The sequence below is a fragment of the Staurois parvus genome, unplaced genomic scaffold (genome assembly GCF_062004578.1).
Source record: "Staurois parvus isolate SC_StPar_1 unplaced genomic scaffold, SC_StPar_1.0 ptg001482l, whole genome shotgun sequence".
NCBI lineage: Eukaryota > Metazoa > Chordata > Amphibia > Anura > Ranidae > Staurois > Staurois parvus.
Window position 1 is genome coordinate 708,396 of NW_028319278.1, and position 15,712 is coordinate 724,107.

A 15,712-nucleotide genomic window follows, 5' to 3' on the forward strand; every position below is an offset into this window, starting at 1 on the left:
GGAGATCATATCCCCCCTTATGTATTATACATGGACATCATATCCCCCTTATGTATTATACATGGAGATCATATCCCCCTTATGTATTATACATGGAGATCATATCCCCCTTATGTATTATACATGGAGATCATATCCCCCCTTATGTATTATACATGGTGATCATATCCCCCCCTTATGTATTATACATGGAGATCATATCCCCCCTTATGTATTATACATGGAGATCATATCCCCCTTATGTATTATACATGGAGATCATATTCCCCCCTTATGTATTATACATGGAGATCATATCCCCCCTTATGTATTATACATGGAGATCATATCCCCCCTTATGTATTATACATGGAGATCATATCCCCCCTTATGTATTATACATGGAGATCATATCCCCCTTATGTATTATACATGGAGATCATATCCCCCTTATGTATTATACATGGAGATCATACCCCCCTTATGTATTATACATGGAGATCATATCCCCCCTTATGTATTATACATGGAGATCATATCCCCCTTATGTATTATACATGGAGATCATACCCCCCCCTATGTATTATACATGGAGATCATATCCCCTCTTATGTATTATACGTGGAGATCATATCCCCCTTATGTATTATACATGGAGATCATATCCCCCCCTTATGTATTATACATGGAGATCATATCCCCCACTTATGTATTATACATGGAGATCATATCCCCTCTTATGTATTATACATGGAGATCATATCCCCCCTTATGTATTATACATGGAGATCATATCCCCCTTATGTATTATACATGGAGATCATATCCCCCCTTATGTATTATACATGGAGATCATATCCCCCCTTATGTATTATACATGGAGATCATATCCCCCCCTTATGTATTATACGTGGAGATCATATCCCCCCCTTATGTATTATACATGGAGATCATATCCCCCCTTGTGTATTATACATGGAGATCATATCCCCCCCTTATGTATTATACGTGGAGATCATATCCCCCCCTTATGTATTATACATGGAGATCATATCCCCCCCTTATGTATTATACATGGAGATGATATCCCCCCTTATGTATTATACATCCCCCCTTATGTATTTTATGTGGAGATCACATCCCCTCCTTATGTATTATACATGGAGATCATATCCCCCCCTTATGTATTATACGTGGAGATCATATCCCCTCCTATGTATTATACATGGAGATCATATCCCCCCTTATGTATTATACATGGAGATCATATCCCCCTTATGTATTATACATGGAGATCATATCCCCCCTTATGTATTATACATGGTGATCATATCCCCTCTTATGTATTATACATGGAGATCATATCCCCCCTTATGTATAATACATGGTGATCATATCCCCCCTTATGTATTATACATGGAGATCATATCCCCCCTTATGTATTATACATGGAGATCATATCCCCCCTTATCTATTATACATGGAGATCATATCCCCCCCTTATGTATTATACATGGAGATCATATCCCCCCCTTATGTATTATACATGGAGATCATATCCCCCTTATGTATTATACATGGAGATCATATCCCCTCTTATGTATTATACATGGAGATCATATCCCCCCTTATGTATTATACATGGTGATCATATCCCCCCTTATGTATTATACATGGAGATCATATCCCCTCTTATGTATTATACATGGAGATCATATCCCCCCTTATGTATTATACATGGTGATCATATCCCCCCTCCTTATGTATTATACATGGAGATCATATCCCCCTTATGTATTATACATGGAGATCATATCCCCCTTATGTATTATACATGGAGATCATATCCCCCTTATGTATTATACATGGAGATCATATCCCCCTTATGTATTATACATGGAGATCATATCCCCCTTATGTATTATACATGGAGATCATATCCCCCTTATGTATTATACATGGAGATCATATCCCCCCTTATGTATTATACATGGAGATCATATCCCCCCTTATGTATTATACATGGAGATCATATCCCCCTTATGTATTATACATGGAGATCATATCCCCCTTATGTATTATACATGGAGATCATATCCCCCCTTATGTATTATACATGGAGATCATATCCCCCCTTTTGTATTATACATGGAGATCATATCCCCCCTTATGTATTATACATGGTGATCATATCCCCCTCATGTATTATACATGGAGATCATATCCCCCCTTATGTATTATATGTGGAGATCATACCCCCCAACACTGAATCTTGGGGTACACCACTGACACCCCTAGACCATTCAGAGTATGAATCATGAACCACTACTTTCTGAATACGATCTTTTAGCCAGTTTTCTATCCATTTACATTCAGATTTTTCCAGCCTGTAGACTTTACCTCACACATTCGGGTCATGTAGATCACTATCACCCTGGACCAGTTTTAATCAGATATGTTCGGCTGTTGGCCCTTGTGAAGCTATTTTGATGTTTAGACACCGATCAGAGTGAGAACCGCAGTCAGTGACACATGTAGGCAGGTGCAGTTAGCTACTTTGCCACTAGGTGGCCCTGTATCAGAATAGTGTCTGGTTACAACAAATAGGGTCATCAGGTGTTAGGCCCCTTTTAGGAAATGCCCTCCTCCAGTGATGTCATAGGTGGGTGATTGCCCTGTTATAGGTTGAGGAGAGCACTTGGGAGATGGGAGCTAAACACCTCACACCTATGTGGATGTAACCAGCACACGTAGGCCCTGGACAGGAGGCCAGGAGGAGTAGACCTGCACTCAGGAAGAGCCGGCTGTAGACTTTCTGTCCCTTATGGAGGTGGGGGCTAGGCCAGGTTGTAAAAGGGCTTTATGGCCAGACCAAGAGTTTCCCGTGTGAGGCTGCTTCCCTGGGGGGTCCCAGACAAGGTGTATATATGGAGGAGGTGACTACAGAGATCCCAGTTCTGTTAGTACGTATGACTTTGGGTAGATGAGAGACTGTAAGGGAGATGGCTGCTGATGCGCTGCATATGCTTTCACATGTGACTACTGCAGACTGCCCACTGAATGTGATGAGCTATGTAATTTCAAGTGATTCCGGATTGTATGACCTAGTAATGCAACTGCTATGCCATTTCCTGAATTTCACCCGTAAAGTGCAGCAGAACTACTTTTAGATGTGTACATTCCTTCCTTTGGGGGTGTAAAAGGCTAATGGCCGGGCCTGTCATGTGAAAGCCTCTGGCAGGGAGTGGAGCACAAGACGGCGAAGGGTTCATCCTCAGTAGGAGGGATGGTGTTCCAGCAGGACAGGAGTGGGGTGACACCAAATCTAGCAAAACATAAAGCCCCTCCTACACACATGATGGGTATTCTATATGTGCTCCATGATCTGACCTAAGATCAGTGTGGGTTGTTCAGTCAGCGACACATGGTGGGTATTACATATGTGATCTCTCTGGCTTGACCTCTGATGAGAAGTGGACCCGCAGTCCATGACACATGATGAATATTATTTATGTGCTCCATGATCAGTGCGGGACCTTCAGCCAGTGACACATGGTGGGTATTACATATGTGATCTCTCTGGCTTGACCTCTGATGAGAAGTGGACCCGCAGTCCATGACACATGATGGGTATTCTTTATGTGCTCCATGATCTGAGCTATGATCAGTGCGGGACCTTCAGTCAGTGACACATGGTGGGTATTACATATGTGATCTCTCTGGCTTGACCTCTGATGAGAGGTGGACCCGCAGTCCATGACACATGATGGGTATTCTTTATGTGCTCCATGATCAGTGCGGGACCTTCAGTCAGTGACTCATGGTGGGTATTACATATGTGATCTCTCTGGCTTGACCTCTCATGAGAAGGGTACCCGCAGTCTCATGAGAAGGGTACCCGCAGCTTTATGTGCTCCATGATCTGAGCCATGATCAGTGTGGGACCTTCAGTCAGTGACACATGGTGGGTATTACATATGTGATCTCTCTGGCTTGACCTCTGATGAGAAGGGTACCCGCAGTCCATGACACATGATGGGTATGCTTTATGTGCTCCATGATCTGAGCTATGATCAGTGCGGGACCTTCAGTCAGTGACACATGGTGGGTATTACATATGTGATCTCTCTGGCTTGACCTCTGATGAGAAGGGTACCCGCAGTCCATGACACATGATGGGTATGCTTTATGTGCTCCATGATCTGAGCTATGATCAGTGCGGGACCTTCAGTCAGTAACACACGGTGGGTATTATGTACAGTATGTGCTCCCTGGTCTGACTTGCGATTAGAACAGAACTGAGTATTATATTTGTGCTCCATGATCTGACCAGTGATTAGAGACTGGAAAGGGATGGTCCTCCATTACCAACTTCTTTTGGGGCTCTGAGAAGATATGTGAATACTGAGACCCGGAAAAAGAAGCTGTTAATGGAAGATGTGAAGGTTTGTCAGAAATGTGCTTTAAGAACACCAACCTTTCACGTGTCCATCAATCACTGTGACACCACGGCAAACTTTGGTCAATAGACTTGCTTTAGCCTATGAGAGGTTGTCCTTTGTCACAAAAGGGTTATCTGTTTGTTTTCCCCCAGCCAATAGTTCCCCTTGCAACCACTACCCCTTACACCTTACAGGTTTCCTTTCTAGTGCACTGTTTATGGAATGAGCCCAGCAGTAGTGTCTGTAGTTCTTTAAGAAACAGCATAACTATAGATCTAATATAACATTTTTTTTCCCTTTTCCAGGTCAGATTCATCCTCTGCCATCTCCGAACGCCTTTCTTCTCCTGTCTGGTGGACTGTGTTCTGGACTTCTTGATGTTTCCCCCTCTGATTTAGGATCGTCTACCCCATTCATTTCGTACTCCATCTCCTACACGCTCCTAGTCCCCATCCTTCGCCTACCGTCCCCCAATGACCTGTCACAGCCTTGTCCATGTCACTATCTCCTTCCCATATCCCTCTGGGAGCCTCCAGACTCAGAGCTCAGCTCTGACACCCCACACCTCACACCACACCATGTGTCTCAATGGTTTCTTCCTTCTCTCCTCTCTGCTGTGTCTCGCCTATCCAATTCCTCCCTTCCCCTGACTCTAGAGAGGGCTGATGTGTGGGGTAACTGTGCCTCTATCCTGTTGTCTAAATCTAGTGGTCTCCTCATTCGCTTTGATGTTGTCCCCGTAGTTGAAGTTCGGGGTTGGCCTCAAGGGGCTCAATATCTAGATGACTGGTTAGGTGAAGATGGATTCCCACCTCAGGTTTTCCACCTTCTCCCATGGGGAGCTGAGGGACAGTGGAGGGTGGGCTTCCCAGGGGTTGAGCTTTACATGCGAAGATACTTACACCCAACACTGTCCAGGGTGCTAAGAGCCTCCATGGCCGTGTTGGGGCCAATACTCCAACAGCCTGGAGGCCCAGGTCCATATGTATTATGGATCACCCTCATACACGCCTGTGAGAGACTACCACGTGGGTACTTGTGCCAAGGGCAGAATGCGGCCTCATGTTTTCTTGGACTCCTTGAGGAACTTTCCCTGTCCTTCCTTCGAGGATCATGCCCCAACCCATTCCTACCAGGATGTGATTTGCTACTAGGCTCCACCCGAGGTCACTACCTGGCTCGGAAGGTGTCTGAGGTCAGAGCCCAGCCAGTATACTACCTTCGTGAGGTGGTGAGAGAGGCCAAGGAGGTGGTGAAAGGGGAGAAGGTGGAGAAGGAGGATATTGAGGAGAAGGAGGAAAGAGGGTCCAGCTGTTACCCCAGCTAGGGTAATAATATCCTACATATAGAAATGTATTAATTACCAATTGCTGACTAAGAGTACAATTTTGCCCAAACATACCTAGGCTAAGATTGAGACATGCCTCGGTCTTCAATTACCCCCCAGGAGCAGATAATAGTGGGTGTGGCGTGCTTAAAATAGGAGTATGGTTGGGTGCATCTGGATGGGTATTACTCAGGACTTAAATTGGGTTTTTATTATGCTTTTGAAAAATGTGAAAGTATGAAGAGCACACGTATATAGACCCAACTACACAACAATTCTCTGCGGAACCAGGAGGTGGCTTATTAATGCTGTGCAGAGGAAAAAGTTGGCTCCAGCAAAGCTCTACAAAACTGGGGTGGGCTTGCAGCCTTCACTTTCTCCAAAGATGAATGTATGAAAGTTTGAAGAGCATGTGTACATAGTCCTAGACCCACAGCAATGCATTGCAGAACCATGAGGAGGCTTAGTAATGCTCTGCTGAGAAAAAGGTGACTCCAGCAATGCTCTATGAAGCTGGGGGCTTGCAGCATTGATGTTCTCCAAAGATGAACTTATGAAGTGCACATGCACATTCCCCGGCCACTTTATTAGGTCCACCTTTCTAGTGCCAAGAAAATCTCCCCCACACCATGACACCACCACCATCAGCCTGAACCATTGATAGAAGGCAGGATGGATCCACCACACCTTGACACCCCCACCATCAGCCTGAACCATTGATAGAAGGCAGGATGGATCCACCACACCATGACACCACCACCACCAACCTGAACCTTTGATACAAGGCAGGATGGATCCCCCACACCATGACACCACCACCAGACTGAACCATTGATACAAGGCAGGATGGATCCCCCACACCATGACACCACCACCAGACTGAACCATTGATACAAGGCAGGATGGATCCCCCACACCATGACACCACCACCTGACTGAACCATTGATACAAGGCAGGATGGATCCCCCACACCATGACACCACCACCAGACTGAACCATTGATACAAGGCAGGATGGATCCCCCACACCATGACACCACCACCACCAGCCTGAACCATTGATACAAGGCAGGATGGATCCACCACACCATGACATCACCACCAGCCTGAACCATTGATACAAGGCAGGATGGATCCACCACACCATGACACCACCACCACCAGCCTGAACCATTGATACAAGGCAGGATGGATCCACCACACCATGACACCCCCACCAGCCTGAACCTTTGATACAAGGCAGGATGGATCCCCCACACCATGATACCACCACCAGACTGAACCATTGATACAAGGCAGGATGGATCCACCACACCATGACACCACCACCACCAGCCTGAACCATTGATACAAGGCAGGATGGATCCCCCACACCATGACATCACCACCAGCCTGAACCATTGATACAAGGCAGGATGGATCCACCACACCATGACATCACCACCAGCCTGAACCATTGATACAAGGCAGGATGGATCCACCATACCATGACACCACCACCACCAGCCTGAACCATTGATACAAGGCAGGATGGATCCATGCTCTCATGTTGTTTACACCAAACTATGACCCTACCATCAGTAACCAATCTGCCCATTCTCCTCTGACAAGGCATTTTCCTCCATACAGCTACCGCTCACTGGATATGTTCTCTTTTTTGGACCATTCTCTGTAAACCCTAGAGATGGTTGTGCAAGAAAATCCCAGAAGATCAGCAGTTTTTGAAGTGCCCAGCCCATCTGGCACCAACAAGCATGCCACGTTCAAAGTCACTTAAATACCTTAGATTGTACGCCCCTTGAGGGTTAGGGACTGATGTGAATGTACAATATATATATGTAAAGCGCTGCGAAAATTGACGGTGCTATATAAGTACCTGAAATAAATAAATAAATCCCCTTTCTTCCCCATCTGATGCTCAGTTTGAACTTCAGAAAGTTGTCTTCACCACATCTAGATGCCTAAATTCATTGACTTGCTGCCATGTGATTGGATGATTAGCAATTTGTGTTCCCAAGCAATTGAACAGGTGGACCTAATAAAGTGGCTTTTGAGTGTACAGTGTTCCAGCTGCACAACAATGCTCTGCAATACTATTAGACAGCTCAACAATGCTCTGCAGAGAAAAAGTTGTCTCCAGCAATGTTCTACTAAGCTCGGGGCTTGTGGCATTGATTTTCTCTAAAGGTCAAGCTATTGGCAATGCTCTGCAGAGAAAAAGTTAATTCCACCAATGCTCTACTAAACTCAGGACTTTTGGCATTGATGTTCTGCAAAGGTGAACGTATGAAGAGCATATGTACATAGACCCAGCCTCGCAACAATGCTCCGCAAGACCATTAGGCGGCTCAGCGATGCTCTGCAGAGAAAAAGTTGACTCCAGCAATGTTCTATTAAGCTCGGGGCTTGTGGCATTGATGTTCTCTAAAGGTCAAGTCATTGGCAATGCTCTGCAGAGAAAAAGTTGACTCCAGCAACGCTCTACTAAGCTCAGGGCTGGTCTCATTGATGTTCTCCAAAGGTCAAGTCATTGGCAATGCTCTGCAGAGAAAAAGTTGACTCCAGCAACGCTCTACTAAGCTCAGGGCTGGTCTCATTGATGTTCTCCAAAGGTCAAGTCATTGGCAATGCTCTGCAGAGCACAAGAGTACCGTAATGGCATGCGTCGATGGCTTGCAATGTGGGTAATTCAGAGATGCTCTGCAGACCATTTTAATACCGATGCAGTGAATATGAATTATTTCTTCTTTAACCCTTCATCCTCCAGTTCCAGCAGCACACCCTTCATTCTCTGCCTTTATACCCGTATACTCATTAACCCCTCACCCTCCACGTGCTGCAGAGCATTGCTCAGTCTGCCTTTTTTTTTTTTAACCTATGTAATTAACCCCACATCCTCCGCTTCCTGCAGAGCATTTTCCCTGTCTGGGTTTTATTAACCGTGATGACATCACAAGCCGCGATCTGTTAAGAGTGTTGCAGGGCGGCGATGCATCGCGCATGATGGATTCGCCTCACGTCCCGTACAGGGTGTCCCTCCCCTTAATTCTGATCAATTTTCTGATTAGCTCAGTGGCTGGCGGCGGTGTGCATGTATATATTATATCCGTACCCTGCTGGCAGCACACCGAGAGCGATGTCACCCCCCCCCCCCTCCCCAACCGTATATCTGGAGGCATCTCTCCATAGAAACCTCCATCTGCTTCCACACACGGGATCAGCTCTTCACGTCAGGACACGGAATTGTCTTCTGTGCGTGTCCGGGACGAGAAGTCTTCTTCATCTTTGCAGAGTTTACGTATTTCAGGAGTGGAAATGTAGAAGTGGAGAGAATTCTCTGTGTAGTATGGAAAAGTCTGATTATTCCAATCATCCATATACTGGGCTCTATAGGGGGAGATTTTCCTTGATATCCCTTGGTAGAGCGACCAAAGCCAAGGAAGGACCACTATCCATCTTTATCAACCGTTGTATCTTCCTCCCATCGCCTTTCTCTAAACCCCCCCTCCCCGGTTCACCCCCGATCTCTCCATTCAACCCTCGTTTCCTCTCCAAGGATCTCACAAATTCTCATTGTATAAAAAAAATCATGGATATTAAAAATGTAACAAAGCCTACATAAATCAAATAAATATCGTATATATAAATAGACGTGTCTCGGTTACTTCTGTATATCTCATTATCGGTGTTGTGCCCCGCTTGGAGACCCGGCCTTTTGTGGTACTTTTTTGTTTCCATGTAATAATCACTTTTTTTTTGTGCAAGAACTTTTCTTAGAACCCAAAAACAAAAAGAGAGGAAGAGAAAAGGCTGCACACATAAAAGGCAAAAAGAGAGGAAGAAACAAGGCTGCACACATAAAAGGCAAAAAGAGGGGAAGACAACAGGCTGCACACATAAAAGGCAAAAAGAGAGGAAGAAACAAGGCTGCACACATAAAAGGCAAAAAGAGGGGAAGAAACAAGGCTGCACACCTAAAAGGCAAAAAGAGAGGAAGAAACAAGGCTGCACACATAAAAGGCAAAAAGAGGGGAAGACAACAGGCTGCACACATAAAAGGCAAAAAGAGAGGAAGAAACAAGGCTGCACACATAAAAGGCAAAAAGAGGGGAAGAAACAAGGCTGCACACCTAAAAGGCAAAAAGAGGGGAAGATACAAGGCTGCACACCTAAAAGGCAAAAAGAGGGGAAGAAACAAGGCTGCACACCTAAAAGGCAAAAAGAGGGGAAGACAACAGGCTGCACACATAAAAGGCAAAAAGAGAGGAAGAAACAAGGCTGCACACATAAAAGGCAAAAAGAGGGGAAGAAACAAGGCTGCACACCTAAAAGGCAAAAAGAGGGGAAGAAACAAGGCTGCACACATAAAAGGCAAAAAGAGGGGAAGAAACAAGGCTGCACACCTAAAAGGCAAAAAGAGGGGAAGAAACAAGGCTGCACACCTAAAAGGCAAAAAGAGGGGAAGACAACAGGCTGCACACATAAAAGGCAAAAAGAGAGGAAGAAACAAGGCTGCACACATAAAAGGCAAAAAGAGGGGAAGACACAAGGCTGCACACATAAAAGGCAACAAGAGAGGAAGAAACAAGGCTGCACACCTAAAAGGCAAAAAGAGGGGAAGAAACAAGGCTGCACACCTAAAAGGCAAAAAGAGGGGAAGACAACAGGCTGCACACATAAAAGGCAAAAAGAGGGGAAGATACAAGGCTGCACACATAAAAGGCAAAAAGAGGGGAAGATACAAGGCTGCACACAAAAAAGGCAAAAAGAGGGGAAGAAACAAGGCTGCACACCTAAAAGGCAAAAAGAGGGGAAGATACAAGGCTGCAGACATAAAAGGCAAAAAGAGGGGAAGATACAAGGCTGCAGACATAAAAGGCAAAAAGAGGGGAAGATACAAGGCTGCACACATAAAAGGCAAAAAGAGGGGAAGAAACAAGGCTGCACACATAAAAGGCAAAAAGAGGGGAAGAAACAAGGCTGCACACCTAAAAGGCAAAAAGAGAGGAAGACAACAGGCTGCACACATAAAAGGCAAAAAGAGGGGAAGAAACAAGGCTGCACACCTAAAAGGCAAAAAGAGAGGAAGAAACAAGGCTGCACACATAAAAGGCAAAAAGAGGGGAAGACAACAGGCTGCACACATAAAAGGCAAAAAGAGAGGAAGAAACAAGGCTGCACACATAAAAGGCAAAAAGAGGGGAAGAAACAAGGCTGCACACCTAAAAGGCAAAAAGAGGGGAAGAAACAAGGCTGCACACCTAAAAGGCAAAAAGAGAGGAAGAAACAAGGCTGCACACCTAAAAGGCAAAAAGAGGGGAAGACAACAGGCTGCACACATAAAAGGCAAAAAGAGAGGAAGAAACAAGGCTGCACACATAAAAGGCAAAAAGAGGGGAAGAAACAAGGCTGCACACCTAAAAGGCAAAAAGAGGGGAAGAAACAAGGCTGCACACATAAAAGGCAAAAAGAGGGGAAGAAACAAGGCTGCACACCTAAAAGGCAAAAAGAGGGGAAGACAACAGGCTGCACACATAAAAGGTAAAAAGAGAGGAAGAAACAAGGCTGCACACATAAAAGGCAAAAAGAGGGGAAGAAACAAGGCTGCACACATAAAAGGCAAAAAGAGGGGAAGAAACAAGGCTGCACACATAAAAGGCAAAAAGAGGGGAAGAAACAAGGCTGCACACCTAAAAGACAAAAAGAGAGGAAGATAACAGGCTGCACACATAAAAGGCAAAAAGAGGGGAAAAAACAAGGCTGCACACATAAAAGGCAAAAAGAGGGGAAGAGAAAAGGCTGCACACATAAAAGGCAAAAAGAGAGGAAGACAACAGGCTGCACACCTAAAAGGCAAAAAGAGGGGAAGACAACAGGCTGCACACATAAAAGGTAAAAAGAGAGGAAGAAACAAGGCTGCACACATAAAAGGTAAAAAGAGAGGAAGAAACAAGGCTGCACACATAAAAGGCAAACCTCAATGTATTTTTTTTTACATAAACAGTAATAATCAAAGACATGACAATCCTGCATGGCAGAGGTCTCTACCCCCCTGAGATATCAAGAGGTGACCCTCAAGGATGGGCCGAGGATAGAATTGGTCCACTGGGATTGACCTGACCCAACCCTCCACCACCTGACCCTGACACAACCCACTCCACCAGCCCTATCAACCCCCCAAAACTCCTACAAGGACCCACAAGAAACCCCTCCCATAGATGGAGGACCCTCCCGTCCTAGATTCCCCAGCGTTTCCCAATTCCCTTTTTCCCGAATTTTTACATTTCTTAGAACCACAAAACATTATGTGTATATATATATTTATTTATTTATTTTTTTATTTTCCCTGTAGCCTTAGCAGTGCCACCTGTCAGTGTCCATCAGTGCACATCAATGCCACATATCAGTGCCCATCTGAGCTGCCTTTCAGTGTCACCCATCAGTGCCAGTCAGTGCCAGCTATAGGGCGGATGACACTTAGTTAAATTGTCACACCTCATACATAGATCTTTCTTACATAGGATAGGTGTTAGGAGGGGGAGGGGGAGTATTTTTAAGAGCCGCCCTGTAGGCGAGGGGTTAAATAAAAATTATATATTTTTATTTTTACACTCTCACTTTACTTTTTTTGGGATTACTTTTATTGCTGTAAACGTTCCCTGAGACAGCAATAGGCGGTGACAGGTGCTCTTTATGGAGAGACCTGGGGTCTATAAGACCCCAAATCCCTCCTCTGTCCTTAAAAACATTTGAGCACATCAGTAGTATTCTGACATTTAGTAGAGGTTTTGGGCAACTTGTTTGCTTATGTTATTTGGTATCTCCATCTGTCCTCCCCTACTGTTTTGTGTTAACTAGTTAAAGCAGAATTCTGGTCAAATAATAAAGACTCTTAAAAATACTCCCCCTCCCCCCCTCCTAACACCTATCCTATGTAAGAAAGATCTATGTATGAGGCGTGACAATTTAACCACGTGCCATCCGCCCTATAGCAGAACTACCGCTACAGGGCGGCACGGCTGCACAAAATCACGTGTATTGGCAGCTGGGGATGTCAATCACCGGGTCCCGGCCGGTGATTCCTGGACGGCACTTGGCGATCGTTGGGCAAAGCTAACTAAGGAGAGACCTGTGTGTAAACAACACAGGTCTCTCTCCTGCCAGCGAGGACATGCTGCTGTGTATCTCTCCGCACATGTCTCCAAAGTAAAACACTCCCAGCACACAGGTAACCCTTTGATTGCCCCTCATGTTAACCCCTTCCTGCCCAGTGCCATTAGTACAGTGTCAAGACTTTTTATTAGCCCTGATCAGGGGCGGACTGACAACTCATGGGACCCCCAGACAATAGGGGATCATGGGGCCCCTGTGTCCTTGCCCACACTCAAAGCACACCCAAAAAAGCCTATAAAGGGTACCAGGAGCATTTCATGGGGCCCCCTACTGACCCCGGGCCCTCAGGCAGGGCCCGAGTGCTTGAATGGTCAGTCCTCCCCTGGCCTTGATCACTGTATTGGTGTCACTGGGGATGTCATTGGCAGTTAGTCAGTCCCCCCCCCCAGTGTCAGAATGCCAGCCGCAGTCCCGCTATAAGCCGCCATTACTAGTATTAAAAAAAAAAAATTCCAGTCTCTATACCGCCATTTGTAGACGCGATAACTTTCACGTAAACTGATTAATATACAATTATAGGGATTTTTTTAGCAGAATACATTTTGGGCGAAATTTATAAAGACATTTGATTTTTTAAATAAAAAAAATACAAAAAGGGAAAGGTGATCAAATACCACCAAAAGAAAGCTCTCTTTGGGAAAAAAAAAAAAGCAATATAAATTTCATTTGGGTGCAGCGCTGCATGACCGCGCAATTGCAGGTAAAGTAACGCAGCACTGCAACACAAAACATTGCCTGGTCTGGAAGGGAGGTAAATCCTTGGGAGGGCGAGGGGTTAATTCCTGGGATAGATTGTAAAAAGATCTGCATCCTTCAAAAGATCGGATGAAATTTAAAGATGACATTCTGTCTGATCTCCTGTCAGGACTTGAGGCGCCATCTGTGCGGAAATCTCTGTCATTTCCAAATCTTCATGAAAATTGTCTTACAAATGTTTAATGTCATCCGCTTCTGCAGATTCCTGTCACTCATTTCCCAAAGACTGTGCGAGAGTACCTAGAAGAAGTGATGCTAGAAAGCATTCTCCCCGGACCCCGCATTCCCTACATTCACCCTCCCCGGACCCCGCATTCAGTATATCCGCCCTCCCCGGACCCCGCATTCAGTATATCTGCCCTCCCCGGACCCCGCATTCAGTATATCCGCCCTCCCCGGACCCCGCATTCAGTATATCCGCCCTCCCCGGACCCCACATTCAGTATATCCGCCCTCCCCGGACCCCGCATTCAGTATATCCGCCCTCCCCGGACCCCGCATTCAGTATATCCGCCCTCCCCGGACCCCGCATTCAGTATATCCGCCCTCCCCGGACCCCGCATTCAGTATATCCGCCCTCCCCGGACCCCACATTCCCTACATCTACCCTCCCCAGACCCCGCATTCACTATATCCGCTCTCCCCGGACCCCGCATTCAGTATATCCGCCCTCCCCGGACCCCGCATTCCCTACATCCACCTTCCCCGGACCCCACATTCCCTACATCTACCCTCCCCGGACCCCACATTCAGTATATCCGCCCTCCCCGGACCCCGCATTCCCTACATCCACCCTCCCCGGACCCCGCATTCACTATATCCGCTCTCCCCGGACCCCGCATTCACTATATCCGCTCTCCCCGGACCCCGCATTCACTATATCCGCTCTCCCCGGACCCCGCATTCACTATATCCGCTCTCCCCGGACCCCGCATTCACTATATCCGCTCTCCCCGGACCCCGCATTCACTATATCCGCTCTCCCCGGACCCCGCATTCACTATATCCGCTCTCCCCGGACCCCGCATTCAGTATATCCGCCCTCCCCGGACCCCGCATTCAGTATATCCGCCCTCCCCGGACCCCGCATTCAGTATATCCGCCCTCCCCGGACCCCGCATTCAGTATATCCGCCCTCCCCGGACCCCGCATTCACTATATCCGCCCTCCCCGGACCCCACATTCCCTACATCTACCCTCCCCGGACCCCGCATTCCCTACATCCACCCTCCCCAGACCCCGCATTCACTATATCCGCTCTCCCCGGACCCCGCATTCAGTATATCCGCCCTCCCCGGACCCCGCATTCCCTACATCCACCTTCCCCGGACCCCACATTCCCTACATCTACCCTCCCCGGACCCCACATTCAGTATATCCGCCCTCCCCGGACCCCGCATTCCCTACATCCACCCTCCCCGGACCCCGCATTCACTATATCCGCTCTCCCCGGACCCCGCATTCAGTATATCCGCCCTCCCCGGACCCCGCATTCCCTACATCCACCTTCCCCGGACCCCACATTCCCTACATCTACCCTCCCCGGACCCCACATTCAGTATATCCGCCCTCCCCGGACCCCGCATTCCCTACATCCACCCTCCCCGGACCCCGCATTCACTATATCCGCTCTCCCCGGACCCCGCATTCACTATATCCGCTCTCCCCGGACCCCGCATTCACTATATCCACTCTCCCCGGACCCCGCATTCACTATATCCGCTCTCCCCGGACCCCGCATTCACTATATCCGCTCTCCCCGGACCCCGCATTCACTATATCCGCTCTCCCCGGACCCCGCATTCACTATATCCGCTCTCCCCGGACCCCGCATTTACTATATCCGCTCTCCCCGGACTCCGCATTCACTGTATCCGCTCTCCCCGTACCCCGCATTCACTATATCCGCTCTCCCGGGACCCCGCATTCACTGTATCCGCTCTCCCCGGACCCTGCATTCACTATATCCGCTCTCCCTGGACCCCGCATTCACTATATCCGCTCTCCCCGGACCCCGCATTCACTATATCCGCTC

The 15,712-nt window shown here is 47.0% G+C and overlaps 1 protein-coding gene across 1 annotated transcript in view; it reads left to right on the plus strand.

The window, feature by feature from the left end:
• The window catches only part of LOC149435683 (nucleotidyltransferase MB21D2-like), a 28,312-nt gene extending 18,915 nt beyond the window's left edge, over positions 1–9,397 (plus strand). Inside the window, exon 4 of the mRNA XM_089662496.1 lies at positions 4,727–9,397. Within this exon, the coding sequence (XP_089518622.1) occupies positions 4,727–5,748 (1,022 nt within the window). The 3' untranslated portion in view covers positions 5,749–9,397. The remainder of the gene's footprint in view (positions 1–4,726) is intronic.
• Positions 9,398–15,712: the final 6,315 nt, after the last annotated feature.